The following is a 22210-nucleotide window of genomic DNA, read 5'->3' on the forward strand; positions in this document are numbered from 1 at the left end:
TATTAATTTTGCAAGTTTCAGTTGAAATATTTTCAACAGAGTTCTCTGTGGACCACCCCTAACAATAAACGGTATAGATCCCATACTTCATCATAAGATTACGTTTACTTTTAATTTTTGCAATTTGTCAGTGGTTCCTGTAATATAAAAGAACACCCTTTCTTATTTGAAGATTCTGTACATAACTACATACGAATATAATATGATTTTCAATATTATCCGATTATGTCTCATTAAGTACTCAAATAATTGATACTGATTGCTGATTATTTAATGGTGACATGCTTCCTTAGATATTACCTTTAAAAAATTATTTAGGAACTGTTATTCAAATTTTCTTGTATATGTTTACTATTTAATGTTTTTTTTTTGTTATTTACTTTGGTGTTTCCTGCGTCTCATTATTATTGTTTCCAATTTGTTTTGTATTGCTTGTAATTTGCACTTATTTTAGACATATTTTTTTATTATTTATTTTACATCTCTTTTATCTGTTCACCTTGTGCACATGTATACGTGTTTACTAATTTTTTTTATGTTTTAAAAGTATTTCCTGCATATTGTTTCTATTTCGTTTTGTATTACTTATTGTAATTTGCACTGTTACAGTCCGTACAATATTTGATAGAATTCCATCAAGAAAAGAATAATCTAATAAAGTTCTGTTATCGAAACTACTGTAACAATTCACCGCGAAAGGGGCGTGCCCTGAAATTTTCCGTCAATGTCTTTCTACTTCGGGTGTCCAATGCAGATAATTCCAAGAAAGTGACGCAGGGGTCTTCTTGAAATTATATTTCAACAAATATCTTATGGACTGTAGACATTTATATTATTTATTTTAAATTTCTCTTTTGTGCTCACCTTATAAGTACTGTAGCATGTACATGTTTACTAATGTATTTTTTTTGTATCAAAAGTATTTTCTGCCTCTCAGTCTTTGTAATTTGCACTTATTATAGTCCATACAATATTTTTTAAGATTTTACATTTCTCATTTGTGCTCACCTTATACTGTAACATGTACACGTTTACTACTTAATGTATTTTTTTTGTATCAAAAGTATTTTCTGCATCTCATTCTTATTATTGTTTCCATTTTGTTTTGCATTACTTGTAATTTGCACTTATTACAATCCATACAATATTTGTTGAGATAGAATTCCAAGGAACGAATAAGCCAATAAAGTTCTGTCAGCGGAACTACTGTAACAATTTACCGCAGCAGGGTGCCTTGAAATTTTGTGCCAATGTATTTCTACTTCGGATGTCCAATGCGGTTAATTCCAAGAAAGTGATGCAGGGGATCTTCCTGAAATTCTATTTCAACAAATATCGTATGGACTGTAGATATTTTTATAGTTTATTTTACATTTCTCATTTGTGCTCACTTTATGCTGTAACATATAGGTGTTTAATATTTAATGTTTTTTTTTTTTTTTGTATTAAACATTCGCTGTATCTCGTTCTTATATTTGTTCTGTATTGCTGTATTTGCATTTATTATTTTTTATCTCAGTTTTCGCTTTTGTTCTCACCTTATCCTGCAATTATGATTCTATTCCGTTGGATATTTCAATAAAATAAACAATAATCAAAAAAGGAAAAGCAGCTTTTATAAAAAACTGATACAATTTTATTTTCTAACTTACAATAAAACATAAATAAAAAAGTTATTACCCTTACAGCTAAGTTTCTCATTAAATTAATATACACAGAACATATCTACAACGAAATTTCTTCAGGATCACTAAACGCTCCTATCCTCTTATGGACATCGATGGACCGTACCGCAAAGTAATACTTATTCTTATCAGCAAACTGAGTTAACGTGCACGCCATTGGCAGTGCCAGAGCCTTAACGTCGCCCACCTTCCGCCACATTTCCGTACTCGGAGGGGCGTTCGTTTCTTGGTAGGCAAACAGTTGGTAACTGGCAATCGCTTCGTAGACATCCAAATTGTAAGGCATCCTCCACTGAAGAATTATGCCAGTGTCTGTCTTCCTTATGCTTAAGTGAGGTTTGGGTAATAATGGCTTTAGAGAGGCGTTAATGGTTACAGGAGGGGGACTAGGTAAGGGGGCGGGATGTTTACGAGGGGCAGTGACAGTCTTTAGTTGAACGGTGTTCGAGGTCTTTGAAGGTAGAACTGATACAGCTGAACCATTTATTGTAGAAGCTGAAAACAAAAGGATATTCTCATACTTCTGATACGGACAAACATTCAGGTAAATCGAATTTGTTTGAGCCTTGTGGGTAGGATGCGCAGTGGCAAAGTAATGCAAACTATGGATATGTTACTACATCAAGTACATTCTACGGGGCTCAAGTGAAATTTGTTCAGTTCTAAATTGATTGAGAAATTAAAATGTGATTGAACAAATAGACTCGATGAAATGTCAATGATTTATTTAATTAGAGGAACAAATTTGTAGCGAGTTGGCTTGAAAACACATCAGGCAATGGTTAAAGAATTTTTTACTTTACTAAGAATTAAAAGCACCGATTTAGTTACTAAAATAGTGGCATGGAAATCATGCCTACTGGTACTAACCCTCTGTGCCTCCACCACTAGTTAATGTGTTTCTAAACCACTTAGTGAATTTTTACCTGCAATAATAAATAAACAACCTGCCCAAATTCTATGTCCCTAATTGTTAGAAACATTTATTTGTGAAAATCATAATTAATGTCCAATAATTTACCATTTGATTCTATTGCCAAAAATAAGAATATTTTTTCATATAAACATATATAAAAAATTCTTTTTTTTTTTAAATATTTTTACTGGTTGAACGAAGATTATGAATTTTGACACCATCAATGCTCATTAAAAGTTGATCATAAAATTTTTAAAACATTTTTGTCAGGAGCGTCTCAATTTGGGGGGGAGGGTCGTTGGCCAAAATCTACTCCTTTTATTTTGCTTATCGAAATTTTCAAATTCAGATGCCAATATATGATAGACCCTCATTTTCCTCTACCAAAAAAAGATATGCTTTATGTATACCATACATGTACCATTATGAATTTTGATATCTTCGTCATATCATTGTACATTGTAATAAACAAAGTGCTTAGAAAAGTTTGTTATAGGTGCTCATAATAAACTTTGCTAAGTACTTTTCACGCTGTTTATTACAATGTGATGACATCAAAATTTATAATGGTACATGTACCCATTTCAACTGCCTATTCAAGAAATTTTTTTTTTTAATTTTATCAAGATATATTGAAATGCTTAAATCCGTTCTTCTCGAAATAGCATTTTATCGAAAGAAATAAAGAGTACCTTTTTTTTGTAAAGGAAATGAAGGTCTATCATGCAATAGCATCTGAATTTGCAAATTGCGACAAACAAAAAAATAGTGGCAATTGTTAGCCGATGACCACTTCAATTGAGACACCCCTGACCAAAATTTTTGAAAAAATGATTTATTTTAACTTTTAATGAGTGTTCTTGGTGTCAAAATTCATAATTTTCCTGTAACCTGTTTCGGAAATATTAAAAAAAATTAATTTTTTGTGTACCCATTTAGAGGGCATAGCTTCCTTTCCTCGACCAATGTTTATATAAAAAAAATATTCCTATTTTTGGCAATAGAATCAAGTGGCAAATTATTGGACACTAGTTATGAGACACTTTGTACATATTTTTTATTTCATCACCCTGTATCTTAATAATGAAACATTCGACATCTTGTGCTCATACAAAACTTTTTGTCAAAAATTTGATGTTCTGCTACTTGCTGAGGTTTCTTCAGAACCTATGTTTAAGGAATAGAAATATAGAATAGTTTATGAATAACAACGTCAAGATTCCAGGCTCCAATGATGTAGACACTCTTTGGCAAAATTTAAGAGAAGAAATTAAAGAAGCTGTGGAACATAATAGAACAAATAAAGGAAGTGCAAAATGGTTTAATAGAGAATGTGAAGAATTAGAAAAAAAGATGGTAACTAGGTTAGTGATGTTAAGAAATGGAATGGTTGAGTCAANCCTATGTTTAAGGAATAGAAATATAGAATAGTTTATGTATAACAATGTCAAGATTCCAGGCTCCAATGATGTAGACACTCTTTGGCAAAATTTAAGAGAAGAAATGAAAGAAGCTGTGGAACATAATAGAACGAATAAAGGAAGTGCAAAATGGTTTAATAGAGAATGTGAACAATTAGAAAAAAAGATGGTAACTAAGGTTAGTGATGTTAAGAAATGGAATGGTTGAGTCAAAAAGAGCATATAAGAAGCAACGAGATAAGTTTAAAAAACAGCTGCGAGGAAAAAGGAACTTATACAGCAGAACTACTAGAGGAAATCGAAGTAAATTATAAAAATAAGGAAATAAAAAGATTATATCAGGGAATAAAGCACAAAAGAGAAGGATCTGAACCAAAACCAGGACATTTGCAAGCCAATAAAGAGGAGTTAATAGCAGACGAGTATGCCATATTGAAACACTGGGAAGAACATTTCCAAAATTTATTGAATGGAGATGAAGACAAGAACTGAGAAGGAGAAGTAAATAGGGAAGTTCAGAGAAGCAACACACAGGAACAAGGACTAAAGTAAAGGACATTATGCATAAATTGAAAAACAACAAAAGTACTGAAGAAAATCAAATAGCAGCAGAATGGTTTAAACATGGCGAAGAAGAATTGGCCAAATGGATTCATAAATTATTGCAACAACTTTGGATACAGGGGGAAAATGCTAAAGAACTAGAATGAAGCTATACTCCAACTACTTTACAAGAAAGGTGATAAAATGCAATGCTCTAGTTACCGTGGAATAACCCTGTTAAATGTTGCTTATAAAATTCTGCCTTCGCATATAAAGAAAAAATTAAGAGAAGTAATGGAAAAAGAAATAGAAGGAATATCAGTGCAGATTTAGAAAAACAAGACAGTGGCAGACCAAATTTTTGCAATTGGGGAAATCGATGTAGAGAATTATGAATGTAAAAGAGAGCCACATTAGAGAGCCAAGAGAGCAAATAATTAGAGCCAATTAAAAGGAAACAGCTGCATAAGCATTAGAAGATTTGGGAGTGAACGATAAACTCGTTAAAATGATTCAATTTACTCTAAAACTGTTACTTATTGTGCCATACTGTGTGACAGAAGCAGAATAAACTAAAAAAAGGATAACGCCAACTTTTTTTGAAAGGGTGTTTATAAAATGATCAATCAAAACATATTATATTTGAAATATGCAAATTATCATCAATAAAGAAAAAAGAGGAATTTCAATTTTTTTGTTTGTTAATTTTGTCTTTTTTATTCATTGTTTTCATTGGCTCATTATATAGGTACAGGACGTATGAATAAGTCCCATAATTTAAACCATGTATTTATCAAAAGCAATAACTTTAATGTAAAAAATTTGAAAATTCACATTTTTATCTGGTATTTTGTATCCATTAAAGTAATGCCAATGAGCTGCCTAAGATTAAAGAAACAACCAAGATACAAATGTTTTATGGAATGCTTTTAAAATTTTTTGCTAGCATTGATTTGTGCTTAAGTGTTTCGACTTGTTCAAGTGGCAGGCAACAAAAATTTTAAAAGTAAAATTATGTTAATTTAAAAACAGGTTAAAAATATTTGTCAGTAATTTGGAAGTGTTAAGAGATATTCCTGATCAATTTATAAAATTAGTATTTTGTAACTATTCAATGACTATATTAACAGTATAAAAATGTTTTCCACAGTTAGTGACAAGACTGACTAGAACATACCCAGGAATATTTATGAAATAAAATCTTTTCCACTCACACCCTGAAAGAGGTTTGTACTGCTCTAATTAATAAGAGAGTGACGTACTGTAGTAATCTGTAGTTTAATCAGAAATGATTGAAAGACTTACTCAAAACTCCGTTGGTGGGCTGGAAGTTCAGAAGCACAGCTTTTTGGGTTCCGCCAGCTGTCGACGTAACAACTGAACCTGGCTGGACGACGTACATAAACTGAGTCGTACCGGAACTAGAGGTCACTACGCTGGCAGGTATCGTTATGCTACCGTTTTTGACTTGTGTCGGGGTCAATCTAACTCCCTGGGGCAAAGTAGTGACGGTTCTCGTCGGAGTTCCCACTTTTGCGCCATTAGTCTTTACTTGACCGACAGCAACGGTTTTGTTCTGATTAGAATTTAACATTTTATTAGGAACTGTTTTGGCAGGAATTATATTTATAGTTTTTCCTTGAGATAATGGAATTGTTTTATTGAGGATCTTTACCGAGTTTCCTACACCTTTGGAAGCTCTATCGTCCTCATCTGTTAAATCGATAACGCTGGCGTTTGCGGGCCTCTGAGGTTCTGCCGCTTTGGATCGAACTGGGGTGCGTTTTGCAACGTTATTGACAGGAGTTACCGAACGATTTTGGAGAGCCTGCGATAATAACGGGGCTGAGGTTGGTGCTTTACGAGGAGATGCCGCCACCTAAAACAAATTTCAAATAATTAAACACTGCAGGTTCAACGTAATGAAGAAATGTGTATAATACCACAAAATGATTAAAGATATACATACTTGTCTGACAACGGGAGCATTTGCAGGAGTGATTGTTCTAGGACGAGCTGCAGTATTATTAGCAGTAGGCGTTCTTGGTGTAGTAGGTATTGGAACTTTTCTTCTATTATTAGTTTCAGTCGAAGAATTCAGTTTGACTTGCAAACCAACTGATCTTGTAATTTTTAAAGGGACAAGAGGTTTCTTAGGGCCGTTTTGTGCGCGAAGTTCGTTCATAAGTTTTTTATTTACAATGTCTAAATCTCTCGTTTGCTTTGTCAGTTGCTGCAAGTCTTTCCGTAAATTTTCTATGATTTGTTCCTGCTTCTTTATAGTTTGGTGTAGTTCACCAACATCGGTTTTATGCATAATAGCTTCACAAATTTTCTGTAAACAAAACTGTTCCAGATCCGATCTTGTTAATTTGTTTTCTAATTTTTTATTTTGCATATATTTTTCGAAATTTATTAGTGTTTTTACTTTATCATTTTTACGAAATGAAATTTTATCCTCTGTTTTAGATCGTTCTGTTAATTTAATTTTTTTATTGGGGATCTCTGTAATGTCCGTTTCACTTAACGATCTTTTAGTACTAGGTTTTGTTGAGTTTTCCTCGGTTGAATCTGAAAATTGATTATTCGATATTATATCACATCCAAATAATCAAAAATTTGAATAAAAAAAGGAGTTACTTAACAAATAGGTACATAACAAAATATCTATTTTTTAAATTTTACGAATATCATAAATTACCTCTAAATGTCATATTATTTATTTTCTATTATAACAAAGACTAAAGAAGTATCTACATAATACTAAAATACCTAACTGCAAAATTATACCTAATCAGATTGAAACTATGATCTAGATTTGACAAAATGATCATCTCTAGTTTCCAGTTACTCTTACATGACATAACCTCTCTTTACAGCTAGACAATCTGTCAAATAATGGAATAAGTTCTAGCAGTTAAGAAGTATTATAAATGAACTTGACAAAAAGGTAACCTAGTTATAATAATCCACTAAAAGTATTCATTAATTGTAAGTACTTATATTTGTATTTGTAATCAGTTTTTAATAAAAATTTAAGACAGCACAAAATAACCTAATGTCGTATCATAAATATTTATTTACTAAAATTTTTTTGTTTAAAAGTGAACAATTTGCTATCAGTAATAAGTATAACTAGGTATTAATTAAACTCACCCTTTATATTTTGCACAAATTTTTCAACTGATTGTCCCATATTAAAAAAAAGCAAATACCTACACCTAGGTAGTCATTGTGAATTAAATTTAAACATATTGTCTTAAAGTCAACTAGATTTTTGATAAAATGTTCAGAAGAATAATTATACCTAGTGTTACAAAAAAGATATACTTAAGTGTTTTAAGAAATATTAAATTTTATAAATACGAAATGTTTTAAAAAATCACCAATAGGATATTAAAGTAGGTAGGTATTATTTTAGATTTATTTACCTTCATTTCCCTCAGCTTCTGTATTATTACTAATTTCTTCAGTCCCATTTTTTTCACTACTTAATTCAATGTCATTAATATCACTTTTTTGTTTTAACACACTATTACTAGAATCATTTTCAGAATCTCTTGTTTCACTGCTTTTATTCTCACTATCACTTATATTTCCATCAATAGCACTATCTTGATCGCATAATAAATTACTACTTCCATCCTCAAAATCCATATTATCTTCTTTGTCGTTAGCAAGCAAAGTATCGTCTTGGTCCATTTCACTTTCATCGAGGTCATTTTCGGCCTTATCACTCCCTTCATCTTGATCATCATTATCATTATCTGATTTTTCACTGGTGTGAGCATCATTAGCATTCTCCGCAATAGCTGAAGCATTATCTTCATCCGCATCTCGAATAATGGAAATATCCAATAAATCTTCACATTCAAGATTTTGGCTTTTGCTGGAATCATTTGAGTTTTCACATTTTTCTGGTTCAACATTGCTCTGCAAATTACCACTGTCTGCTGCAGTGGTATCCCCTGGTTCCCCATGTTCTGCAGTAGACTTTTGAGATTGTTTTTCTATATCTTTGTCACTACTTTTTTGATCTTCAGTCAGATTATCAGTTATATTTGAAGCACTACTTTTATTAGAATCCTCACATACAATATCATCTTTAGGAGGAATTTCATTTGAAACATCAACAACTTCTAGAGGATTACCATCATTAGTACCTTCCTCTGCTTTACTATCTACTTCCATAGCTTCTTCACAACTATCGATTTGTGAACTAGCGTCATCATTACTACTTTTAAATTCTGTTTTATTCAATTCATTGTTTGGTGTATCGATTTTTGAATTGGTTTCAATACATTTTTCAAGTTCATTTTTTTCTTGTTTTTCTTCACTCACTGCTTCTGAATTAACCATTTCTTGGACAGTTGTATTTACTTCAGAAAGTTCAGTCTCATTAGAATTATTTGTTGTTGCATTAGTCTCAACATTGGTCTCAGCCATGGCCTCAGCATTAGTCTCAGCCTCAGTGCTGGTATTAGTGATTTTATCATCAGATATTTTTTTATCAACTAACTGTTCATCTATGTCCATTCCATTAGTGTCATTTTCTTCTGTAGCTTCTTTCTTTTCACTGGTGTCTTTTGCAACTCTCCCATCAATTATCTCAGTGCCCTCATTAACGTTTTTCTCATCTTCTAAAACTGCATCTATATTTTTAATAATGTCAGTACTTTCCTCATTTGCTTTATCATCATTTATTTTTTCATTAGTTTTATTTTCATGTTCATCTGACACAGAGTTGAAATTGTGTTCATCAACTTTCAATATTTCTGAAATAGTAGCTCTAATATCACTTATATCATCCATATTTAATTCTTGTTTATCCACAGGAGAAGCATTTTTGATTTCACTATCACAATCCATATTTTTGTTAATAGGTTTGTCTAGTTTTTTTTCAAATAAATTATCAATTTCATTTAATATACTCTCCTCCAGTTTTGGATCTATATCTGGAGTACCATTCGTTTCAAATTTGTTTAAAATTTCATCCTCCGTTTCACCATTATGTAGATCTTTACCGGAGTCACTTATCAGTACTTCCTTAGCTGAAAATTTAATTAATTAATATCATATGTGCGACACAAAATATACGCTTACTGTTGCTATCTAGATCATCATCACAGTCTAACATTGGAAGATGAAAACTCTCTTCATCAGAATCTTTTTCTTCTTCTTGAGAAGGTTTAAAAGTATCATCATATAAAGTTTTTGAGATACTTGGAAGTCCCGATGACTGGGTCTCGCACTGTTCAACAGCGGCCATGTCTGTAACAAAAATAAAATAAGAGTTAGGTACATTTAGATACTGCCATATTTCTAAATGTACATACATTTTATATCAATTTAATTTAGAAAAAAAAGTTTTCTAGAAATAAAAAATATAGATGTCTACATCTGCAGAAAAAGTTACAATATCTTTTTGAAGTATATAAATGTATATTTGAAATAATATACTCGCATTTAAGTATTTCAATTCAAATATTTATAAAAAAATTCTACAATATTAACGAACATAACCTAGACCTTGTATTTATTTAGTTTCTAAAATTTTAGCAATCACAGGCATTTATGCCAAAGTGTAAATAAATGGGACAAAATGTACGCATGTATGATATAAATATACTTATTTACATAATATGTGAATTGTACATGTAACATAACCTTAAACGCAGTTTCGATTACTTATACAACACACCCCGTATAGCTAAGTATAATAAGTGAAACATACTAGGTATTGCGGAATTTGTGAATGAATATACTCTGCAGTCAAAACATAAATAAAACGAAAAGATGAACGTCCGAATTCTATTATGTGCCCCCGGCAAGATGACGCACTTGTAACAACTGCAGGGTAGAGCAAAATAAACTGGTTCCTTTACTAACGCCAACGCCGAACGGGAAGCAAGGAATCCAATATTGCTGTTACAACACACACTGGAAAGGTGCGCAGGCGCACTACGTAATGCGTCCTCCAATTCAATTCCCCCATTGTTCCTTCCAACAGAGAATAGGTGATAGAAGCAAACCCAACCTTCACCTTACTGAAATAAAAGATCAGGTTTTTCCAGGATTTTCTTCTCTTAGTAATCGCTTGGGATATGTTAGTAGCTTGAGATAGCTACATTTTAATTAACCCACAACTTTTTTTTAGTTCTGCACATATTGCTCTAGCAAATATTGTTTTAATCCTTCAATTTTTCAAGAGTATAAATAAATATCAAGCACCAGAAATGTACCTAAATATGGAGGTACTAGGTAAAAGTATTTTGTTAGAATCACTGTAGTATGTCCTTAGTCAAAGCAGTCGAAGCATCACGTGTCACTTTGAATTTAAGCTAGGGCCGTTCGAGGTCAAACAAGCGCATGAAATTCCTTTTAGATTAACTGTACATAGACTTGACTTGCTTTTGCTGCTGACACGTCATTATCTAGCCCTGTTGTATGGATTGTGTTTATTCTATTCGTTCTTCCAGTTGATTTTAAATTTACAATAGCCATACCATAAAGTTCCTAAACCTAATAAAGTACATAAGCTACGGTACCTACCTAGATGCCTAATTAATTATCCGAATAAACACTGTTTATTGTTTTTTTTATTATTTTATACCTATTTTAGTTAAATTCATTTTTTTATTGTTCTTTTTTTATTTTATATCTATTTTAGTGCAATGCAATTGCCTCACCTTGCAACTTCTAATCCACTACAACATGAGTAATTATTTATCATAGGTAGGTATTTCCAGAAGTTTTAAAAGGTGTTATTAACTCTTTTTTAATAGCTTTGATATTTTAGCGTTCAATCTGTTGAAATCATTGTTAGCAACCAGTAAAAAGCTGCTAGCAAATAAAAATGTAACAATGATTTTTCACGAATCTGCAGATATTTTTGTTATAGTTTTCGTATATAATTAAATTTATTTATGTAGTAGGTGACGATGATCTCATCATCAAAAGGTCATCAAAATGACAAGGTTGTGCTCCTTTCTGTGTACTTATCATTCAACAGCAATACTAATATGTATTAAAATATAATGATCTGGACCTAGATAACACACACAGTACGCAAGCCGTAAGAAAACAAAGTAAATTATGAGTTTTGTAGCGGCAGAAAATCTAAAATCAAGCAAATGTCAAAGTGGACTAGCAGTTCAGTTTCTCATTCTGAGAAACTTAACAATATTTTGTGGTATCTCATTGGGCAAAAAAAATTAAGTAGTGAAAAAGATAAAATCAAGCAAAAATAAACGTGAAAATCAAAACAGAATAATATTACAAACTTTCAGTGTCTTAACATTGATATTTTGGAGCATTATTCAGTTTTTTATTCTAAGGAAGTGTTTCAATAACGTTTTGTTTTATCTCTTATAGAAATGACACTTTGCTGATAGCAGTTTTTGTTTCAGAAACAAGCAGGGGTGAATACCAGAAGGCATTTTTTTGTTTATTACAAGGGACATATGTTTGGGAATACGCTGCATACTGTTAGGAAAGGTTCCTGACAAAAACTTCCAAAATATAGATAAAGGACACCATGGATTAAGATCTCCATGCTAATCACTAAACGCAGAAATTGTAACGACAATTGCTTGAATTGCAACGAGAACTATTTCTGAAACGCGGGAATTTTGAAATAATTCAAGTAACAATGATTTATTAAAAGTTAATTGAATAACGTTCTCTTTGTTTATAGTAAAGAAACACATTTTTCCCAGTATTTAATAGAAATTTAATTTTATTAACTTTAAGAATAGAATTTGAGTAGGCAGATGCATTATCTAATTCGATACGTATAATACGTCTTTATAGATATACAGACATAAAGACCTGACATAGACAAAGTAAAAATAGAGATTGCTAGTTAGTTGTAATAATACCTATAATTAACTGCCATAAAAGTACTTTAAGAAATATACTGTGTACCTCAGAATGGACGTAATTAACAAAAAAAACAAGTAAGACTCAACCCCGAATACCATCCACAAATTAAAAAAAAATTAGCCCATTTGTTCACACTTCTGGTTACATCTATTATTAATTATTTAATTTTATAATTTAATATATTTAATAAATAATTAGATATGCCGCAACATAACCGCAACATAAGATCAATAACTAAAAAAATACTTGTGTGTAAATAAAATTTTGCAGTACTCTTAATACGGGATTTGATCAAACAGTAACGGGAATTGTAAATTTTCTCATAAAGTATTTATCTAATTCTCAATTTTTATCCCAACCCCTTCAAAATAGCCCCCTTGTGATATTATACACTTATGTCAACTTAGTTTCTAGTTTGAGAAACACTGGTGTAACCCCTCTGCCGTTATCGTTTTGAGCATGGTTTGCAATTGTTGATAAACGTCCTTTGAGTATCCTTTTGAGTTTGAGAAATAGGAAAAAGTCACAGGAGTCATGTCCGGAGAATAGGGTGGTAGCGGCATCACAACGGTGTTGTGTTTCGCTAAGAACTGTTGGAAAAACAAAGCGGTATGCGCTGGTGCATTCTTGTCGCTTTCTCTTGACTGCCTCGCGCAAATTGCTAACTGTAAAAATTGGTGATGAATTATTCCATTGTAGTCGAAGAAATCAATTAGAAGGGCCTTCACATTTGGTTAAATCTCGCCTCACCTTCGATGTCTTTTTGGCCTTGCTGAAAACTTTGTACCATTGTTAAACTCGTGATCGTGACATAGTATCGTCGCCAAAGGCCTTCTTTAAAATTCTGAACGCTTCCCTGCACTAATTCTAATTTTAACACAAAACGATTCGACATTTCGCCACACAAAAAATTATCAAAATCACTGATTGTGAGGTAGGTCTAAATCATTCGCTCACCAAACACAACCTCAGGCAGTTGCCTCAAAATTGACAGGAACAAGATACAACACGCGCAATATGAAAATTCCCGTTATTTTTTTATGAAACCTCGTATTCATTTACATGGCTTAAACAAAAAAAATCATGTCTTTGCCGAACTAAAACCTAAGGGTAACTGTACACTCTCCTAAACATTAATGTCCGCAAAATGTCACGTTTCTAGACTAGGCCGGTAACATAGAAACACTGATTATGGTTCGTTCTTAGTTTGTATTTATGCAGAAAATTAATATCACAATATTTTTAATCAAGTGATTCGATACCTTTTGTTGCAACAAAAATGAATACCGTTTGTCCTATACTTAAAATAATCGCCAGTAAAGGAATGTTCTCATCATTAGTAGGTTTCTTCAACAGGATGTTGATTTGAACCATTTCAGGCGATAATCTCCGAGTTTTATGTGATGACATCATTGTAGAGTTGATAAACATGCAATATTCTCTTCCAAAATTAGTTTGATGACTTTCTTTTTCTACTGTAACGATTCCTCTAGTGTATAACTTTCAACAGACGATGGGCGCCATACACCAAGTCTTTAAAGTTATCAATTCGATTCCATCACCACCATAAACAACAATTATTACAGCAGATGTCCATCTAAAGAAATGTCCATAATAGGTAGTTGACGATTGTGCAGTTTTGTTTTTTAATTCTGGAACAGTTGTAGGTGTGGAACATGTTATACTCTGGATATGGTCTCGATTTAAAAAAAAATACCAGTATATTCCCGATATAAATTTCCACTATCACAATGTGCAATCACAGAACATACCCGCTTGTGGTTGTCTTTGTGTCGACAAAGGTAATAGGAATGAGTTACTGATGTCTATTATCTTCTGAAGCGCTAGAGTTGCTTTAAGTATGGGATATTTCGACCATAGGGACGATGCTTCCTCAGTCTGTAACATTTTATGTAAATACGTCAATATTACATTCTCTATCGGTAGAGTTGTTTCAAAATCTTATGAGCTTTGACCTTCATATGCGCAGAAACATAATTCCGACAGTCGCCTAAATTATTCTACGTCCTAAAAACATTACATCTATTATTCACAGTATATCTCGAGCTCTCGTAGCGTAAACAAGCCTTTGATCCGATTACAAATATCATAATAAAATGATCTATTCTTTATTTTAATTTAAGCAATAAAAATATATAATGAACGTTCGCCAGTTGACTTTATTGATGCCCAAGAGCCTTAGTTCTTTTCTGGTAGTAATGAGGCATGTGGTTTAATTCTCAGTCAATGTTTTCACAACGTGCTTATTAGAAGAATTATGCGGGTACGCCACGGCTTTCGCGCGTTTCGCGGCTCATGAGATATTGAAACTACTCTACATCAACTCCATTTTTCATGTCCCAACCATTAAACACTGTATATTCCTTGAAACATTTTTCACTTGATATTTGGAAATAAATTCAATTTGATTTTATTCGTTCTTTCTGAAATAGATTCGGTATTCATTTTGTAACTTACAAAAAACATAACAGATTTACACGATTTGGGTAAATTTAACGTAGTCAAGTTGTCAATAAACAAGCCCCTGGAAACGTGGCACAAAACTAAAAATATCAGACTGTCTGAATTATTTGTCGAAATTTGTCATCCTAATAAAATTTACATTTCTGCAATTTGTGGGAAAAATAAGTAGGTAGGTATGTTAAAGTAAGCAAAAATTTTTTGACTTGAATAATTTGCTCACGTTTTATATAAATATTTCTATATTTATCAAAAAATGTAACCTTTAGTATATACTATATTAGATTTATGGAATATATTATATGCTTGATGCTCATTTATTTCACACATGTCACTACTGTCACAAAAGCTTCAAATTGAAATGATTTAAATTTAATCAAAGTATGATCAGTAAGTAAGTGTTACGCACAAAGCCTGCTTCCTCTATACTTTTTTCTTTGTGCTTTAGGATATGTCAAACTGTTTAATAAACGTGCTTACGCCACCTGGTGACGTCACTAAGAAACAAGACTGACGAAATCATGGTATATATTGGCATAAATATGCAAGGTTTTGTAGTTTTTCTAATAATCCAGCCTAAACATTGCAGCCTAAACATCTTCAGAAACGAAAGCCTGTAGTTCCTTGCTGACGTCATCGCAGACAGGACGCAATTCAGCCGGCTGACGACCACACCATGCTATATCCACGTCACATTAAAAATAAAGGAATACATAATGCCCCTTCTGTACCAGGATATGCCACAAATCATTTCTTACGGTTCAATTCTAGTATCGTCACTTTTGTTAGGTAGAAAAAGTTTAGAACTAAACGCTGAAAAACTATTTTTAACCTTTTCCCTTATATTGCGTATCTATTTACTTAAGGAACCCTCTTTGTTTTCGAACGAATACATTATACAATAAAATTATTCTATATTTTAAACGGGATAAAACTTTTAAAACTGAACGGATCTCAGATGTCAAAATAATCTAAATGTATATACCTACCTGTATATCCTGTATTATTCTTCGATTGTGCTTCTGTCACTCATTTCCATGTCAGGTACAACAAAACTGATTAATTATAATTATTTAACAAGTGAGAATACTAAAATATCGACGAAAATATGACAACACCTTCTAACGCACTTCAATAAGTAACGTTTACTTACGAAATGTCAAAACGCAAAACAAAAACGCGTATATAAGTAGATTTTTAATTGTTGTAAATACACGTGTAACTTGATATATAGTATATCAATATTTCAACCAACCATTCCTGAGATCAGAACAAGACGATTGACTTACTTATATACGAAAATTAACCTACTAAGATATAACCCGCTGAACCTAGTATTACGAAACATTTCTTACTTTAAATTGTAGGATTGTTTTAGGTAGAGACTTCTTATTGGGATGTCTGTCTATTCTAGTTTAATATATTACTTGAGTAAGAAAATAAAATACTTTTTTTGAAGTCTCTATCCTCTTGGTCACCTTACTACTTCTTGTTGCGTACGCCAATGACTATCTAATTTACATTTTCTCCATATCCTACGGATTGTGAGTAAAACATATATCTTCGGTACGATGTTGAAACTAAGTGGTGTTCCAAGGGTATAAAAAACATCGAAGCCAATATCTAAAACATTTTAGAATCTATATTTATATTTACTTTTTTATTTTTATGCACTGAATTGGCCCTTCAAACGTGAAAACTAAATTCTCTAAAACCTCGGATTTTTTGTGCATTCAATACTGAGAGTATACATTTTAATAAGAGTTATTAAGGAATATCAAAATTTTAACCAATTTCTTAGTGTACGTATAAAGAAGTTATGCAATGATTAAAACGGTGAAGATCCTAAAAAAAAATAACACCATCAAATAGGAACTCTAAATAAAACAGTTCTAGGATTAACATAAACTGTTTATGCAACCCTGTTCAGAGGGCTATACCTAACTCAGTAGGCGTATATCCCAGGAGTCTGCCTTGGCACGTTGTCCCAACCCTTTTGGGGCACTCAGCTTTTTCGGTGTTCATCAGATTTCTCTAGGAAGCTCACAAAATATTATTACAGTTCAAAGTACGTGATATCAAAGATTTCTGTACTCGCAAGCTGGAGTGGATTATTTTAAACAACGCAAGTGTCAAAAAATGATGCGGATTAAAGAATTTATAGTGAAATGACGTTTGAAACAAAATATCATCTAATTCATCTTCCCATAATTTAATATTTTAACGATGGAAAGTCTCCACCGAGATCACATATCTATTATGTTGCCCTCTTCAATATAAATAAAAAATTTACCTATTTCCTCAATTTTTTGCTGTACTGTGCCTTCATTGGGAACACACATTGTAAAGTACCGAAATTCCAAATAGGCCAGCAATGTTGTTGCCTCACTACTGCTCAATTGTCTCTTTTATAGAAGTCCATTTTATAAGTCCACTGAATAGTCATTACTTGTAATTGTGTTTTCGGCTAAAACTTATTCGGCACTAACACTGTACTTTAATTAATATTTATAATGACTATCATACTGACCGTATATGTTAAAGAAAACTCGAGATTTCTAAATCGAAAACTTTTGAAACGGAATTTTATCATATTATCTCAATATCGTTGTAGTAACCTACTTAAGATCTAATAAAACCTTGTGGGTAATGATGCAAATAGCATTTAGGTTGCTAAATAATGCGTCATTTCAACGAAAATGTATTGAACTTGAAAATTCTTTTTAAAGAGAAAAAAATATCTTGAATAATATTTTTACCACAACTTAAACTTCTTGTAAATTATGATACAAGAAAGTTATACAGACTTAGAAATTGCTGTAAGGAAGATGCTCAGCCGTAATAGACTTTTTTAGTAGTGACGTCACATACCAAATAACAGGCAAATAATAGGCAACCCCGTAGTACACATTGTCATCAAGAATTTCTCAGCATTTTTACTAAATCGATTTTCGACCTTATGGATGTTGGACATAAGTGCCAAAAAAATGTTTTTAGGAGAAATATTGACATACCTACCATAGAATATATGTACCAGTATTTAAATAACTTTTCTGATGAAGTCTATTCAAATATAAAAGTAGGAATGATATTTAAAATACTAGGGACGAACTATATAATATAAAAATAAATGACGTTGAAGATAAAGGTGCATTTATAATAACAAATCAAAGAAATGAGAACGAGAATTATTTGGAATTTTATAAAAAATATCTAGCACCACGACCAAAACACATTCTGCATAGTGTTATTAGAAAATGTGCAGCAACTATACCATCACCAGAAGAGAACGTTGAATCTTTTCCTTAAGGAGGTATAGCGGGGTCCGAGGGAAGTGAGGATCTTAGGGGGGTCCTATGCTTTTCTTATGGGACTAAAACCCGCTACCAACTTGAAAAATTCTATTGAAATTATTTGCGATAAACATTATCTATATAGCAAAGAAATCTATTCAATATGCACATAACATACATATTGAAAATTAACAACATAAAAATATCATATTTAAGTAGTTTTAAACTATATTTAAAGAACGCTTAAACACTATGTAGATGTGACAACAGCGCTAATAATCGAGTGCAGTTGTACACACTGCGAACCTACAGACCTCGGACATCGGAGATATTGCACGTCAAATTCGGGTAAAGATGCGTACGCGTTTAAAAATGTGTGTAAACTATGTAAAATATAATTATGATATGTAGCAAATATATCGTATTATCCTCGCGAAGATTTGTATCCTTTATTTAAAATCCGTAAATCATATGCACTGGTAAAACAACGAGAAAATAATTATAATTTAGTTCTAAAGAAATGAAATGACACTCGCGCCCATCTCTCGTCCAATAAGTCAAAGAAAATGTTGAATGCAATTTTGAAGGTTCTGTGATAGAAATTACATTATTACTCACTGCTCGCGTTTTTCATCTCTATTTTAGTAATGTTACAAAAGTTTTGCAACTATAACTAATTTTTTAGATATAAAGTTTGCTGAGAAATATTTATGTTCCTTTGTTAGGTAGGTACTCTGTACAAATGCTTTTTTCTCAAGTACCTATTACTAATTATATTAAGCAAGTAAAGAAAACTTTATGTAACCCTTAAATATTGCTGGGTGCGGATTGCGAAGTTTTTATAAATCATTAAATATATTTAAAATTTATCAACTGTATTTTTTATTCCAATAAATATATCACAGCTTCCTAGCCTTTTTTAATTAATTTAGTTTTTTAAAAACATTACAAAAAATAATCTGTTGTGGACAATTTATTGTTGATAACAATGTACATGGGATTTAGGAGACACGTATATGTTTGAAATCAATTTCGTTTTTATCAAGTCTTTCAAATATATTCCCTCCTTGCTGTCAGCTGATTGCGACGTTGCCACATTAATCCTCAAGTCAGACAGAAATGCAATTATTGGTTTCTGTTTCTAATTAATACAAATAAGATAATACTGTATACTATCTATGGAAAAGTTTTGTTTCACAATGTCTACAATTTTTTTCTCAGTTATGGGCAAAAAGAGCGCACCGTCCATCTTCGCCACATAAATAACCTATGTTAAAATGAACAACTTTCAACAACAATATCTCAAAATCTATATTTAAAAAAAAATTCAAAAAAATATGACGCACAGAGGGAGCACTGGGTAATACGCTATATAAATTTCAAGTACATCTGTGTATTTTAGTAAACCCGATATACCTCCTTAATAGACTAATTTTTAAAATTTTACATTTATTAGATTACTTACCGCCTCCTGATCAATAAGTAAGCACTTATCGATCGCTAATTTCTAAACGTCACATTCAGTAAAGGTGTCAAAACCTGAGCGAGCAAAAAAATCAATTACTAATTGATTTACGCTTTAAAATGTCAGTTTCTAGGGAGAATGCATGGCAATGGAATAAACAACTATTGTTTTATTCTGCTCTGCCAGTCCGGCTTTGCGTAGCCTTGTCTGTTATGCACAAAGTAAAAGTAGAAATGCGCTAAAACGGATTTGAAGAAGAAAAACTTTGAGAAGAGGAAAAAGGCGCATTAGAGACTGCAGGGAAGCTATTGCCCCAAAAATCGCGACTGGTATACAAAAAAGAATTTACTCGTATGCGCTTTCAAAAGTGGAAAAGCGCAAACAATATCAATGGTATGGGTGAAAAGGTACTTCTACCATACTTTTTGGAGAAGTCAATGAAAGTAAAGCTATGATGGTCTCCATTATTCGATGCTAAAGTCGCTGCCGATAAACTGTGACATTTAAAATAATACGGTTCACGAGTACACTTCATCAAATAACGTTTAGTAATATTTTCCGATAAACAAAACCCGATTATATTGCTAACTAAAATTAAGTTATGGTTACAACAAACCATAAAAAAAATCAGGACTTGGAACCAGATGTTTCAGACAACGACTATATGTATATAAAGGCGAAATTTTTATCAATATTTTTTTCAACAATTTTGGTAATTCTGATTTTACATTACACGTTGGTGCAATAATTGGTTTGTGTGGATCCAATGAGTTCTATACCAGTTAGAAACTATGTTGATGCTCGAAAATCGGCCACTATCTTTTTTTTTATTGACATCAAAACTAATAGTCGTTTTGTAAAACCGACAAAAAAATGTGAACTGAATGTTTTGTCAGAAAATACGTCGCTTCGAGTCCTAAAAACGTGCCGCACCAGAAGTTCTTTATCAACAATCGACTGAAAAAGTGTACGATTTTTTTAATTGACGCCATTTCAGAAATGTATACCGGCCAATGTTTCCGCCGGTCTGCAATCACAATGCTGGTGCTGACCTTATAACAATCAAGATACAAGGAGATGGAAGTCATTTTCTGAGACCGAAGTTTATATAGAAGATAATTTTAATTTCGATAGTAAAGGGAGCTTTGTCAAGTTGGTCACACTTCTTTTACTATTCGTAGGAAAAATCCTTTTAAAGTACATGTCACAAATGAAATATCCTTCAAATCGAAAATCAAAGACCACCTGGAAGGGAATGTTCAGGGTGATCCAAAACTGATGGTCGGTCGTCATTACATGAAACCGAAAAGAGCAAATAGGAAACCGCAAGAGAAGATCTTTATGAGATGGTGAAAAAAATCGATTTAAAATTCTATTTTGGTAAGTTTACCTAAGGACAGAGATGTCATCAAAATTATTTTTCCTAATTTCACAGATATTTTTCATATCAGACAAAAATTTTCAGTTTTCTCAACAACTTTTATTAACAAAGTTTTTCAATGTATCTTACCATTTAAAAGATATAAAATTATATGTATAGAGGAAACGCTGTTTCCATCAAGTTTGTTATTGATTTTATCAGTGTTACCGTGAAAACAAGATACTTTCAATGTTTATAGTCATTACTGCCAAATCGTTTGTTTCTATCAGGTCCTACTGCTAATTTCGAAACTTACCCAAAAATCGTAAGCATACCTACCTTTTCAGTAAATATTAATTTTTTTTTTATTAAATGTAGTAAACTTCCACAAAATTAATTAAAATATGTCAGTACTGAATGTAAAGATTGAAAGTAATGCTGACAAAAGTAATACTAACTTGATCTGCTGGTGGTAATTTTCCAGTATCATTATATATATCTTTTGAAAAAAAAAGAGGTATCGACAAACTTTTTAATAAAAGTTGTAAAAAAGAGTATTCTCACGATATTTATATAAATGGGAAAAATAATTTCGATAACCTGACAGTCCTTGAGACGGTAAACTCACAAGATTCAATGTAAGTCAAATACTTAATCATTATGCCCTAAGATTTGTTCTTTCTATTTTCCTGTAATAATGGCCAATCATCAATTCGGGTGACCCTGTACATTTGACAAAAACGCAGACCAACACGTCTTTCTTCTTACCCGTTGATATTGCCTGTGCCGTACAGCCGAAACTGGGATCGAACCCAGACTGCATTAGACAGTGGGAAAGCCCACGTCTGCCACCACGCGTATTTAAAGAACATTCATGGATTTAAGAGAATCACTGCGTCGAGTTACCTACAGGTCATGAAAAAGGTCTAAAAAGCTCACACCGATCTGTATTTCAAAAGCTTATTATATCGAGATGACATTTGCAACTGACACAGGAAACTATACTTATATTATGTGCATCATATCTATATGTACAAATAATTATAAACCCAAGTTTATTTAAAAAATAATACACTATTAATGAAATAAAAATACATAGTACATTCTTACACATTACAATAATTTTTTAATAAAATAATCTTAATTAGTAGATATAATAAAT

General features: G+C 32.0%; 1 protein-coding gene across 3 annotated transcripts in view; it reads right to left on the reverse strand.

The window, feature by feature from the left end:
• Positions 1 to 1616: 1616 nt before the first annotated feature.
• LOC108909504 (activating transcription factor 7-interacting protein 1) overlaps positions 1617 to 22210 on the reverse strand; it is a 42450-nt gene continuing 21856 nt past the window's right edge. For all 3 annotated transcript variants that reach the window (XM_018713870.2, XM_018713867.2, XM_018713868.2), the window contains exons 2-6: positions 9669 to 9836; positions 7997 to 9616; positions 6535 to 7136; positions 5871 to 6444; positions 1617 to 2180 (exon numbers count right to left, since the gene is read on the reverse strand). In XM_018713870.2, coding sequence (XP_018569386.1) covers positions 1726 to 2180; positions 5871 to 6444; positions 6535 to 7136; positions 7997 to 9616; positions 9669 to 9834 — 3417 coding nt within the window. In that variant the 5' untranslated portion in view covers positions 9835 to 9836 and the 3' untranslated portion in view covers positions 1617 to 1725. The remainder of the gene's footprint in view (positions 2181 to 5870; positions 6445 to 6534; positions 7137 to 7996; positions 9617 to 9668; positions 9837 to 22210) is intronic.

The sequence above is a fragment of the Anoplophora glabripennis genome, unplaced genomic scaffold (genome assembly GCF_000390285.2).
Source record: "Anoplophora glabripennis isolate ALB-LARVAE unplaced genomic scaffold, Agla_2.0 scaffold476, whole genome shotgun sequence".
In the NCBI taxonomy this organism is placed as follows: Eukaryota; Metazoa; Arthropoda; class Insecta; order Coleoptera; family Cerambycidae; genus Anoplophora; species Anoplophora glabripennis.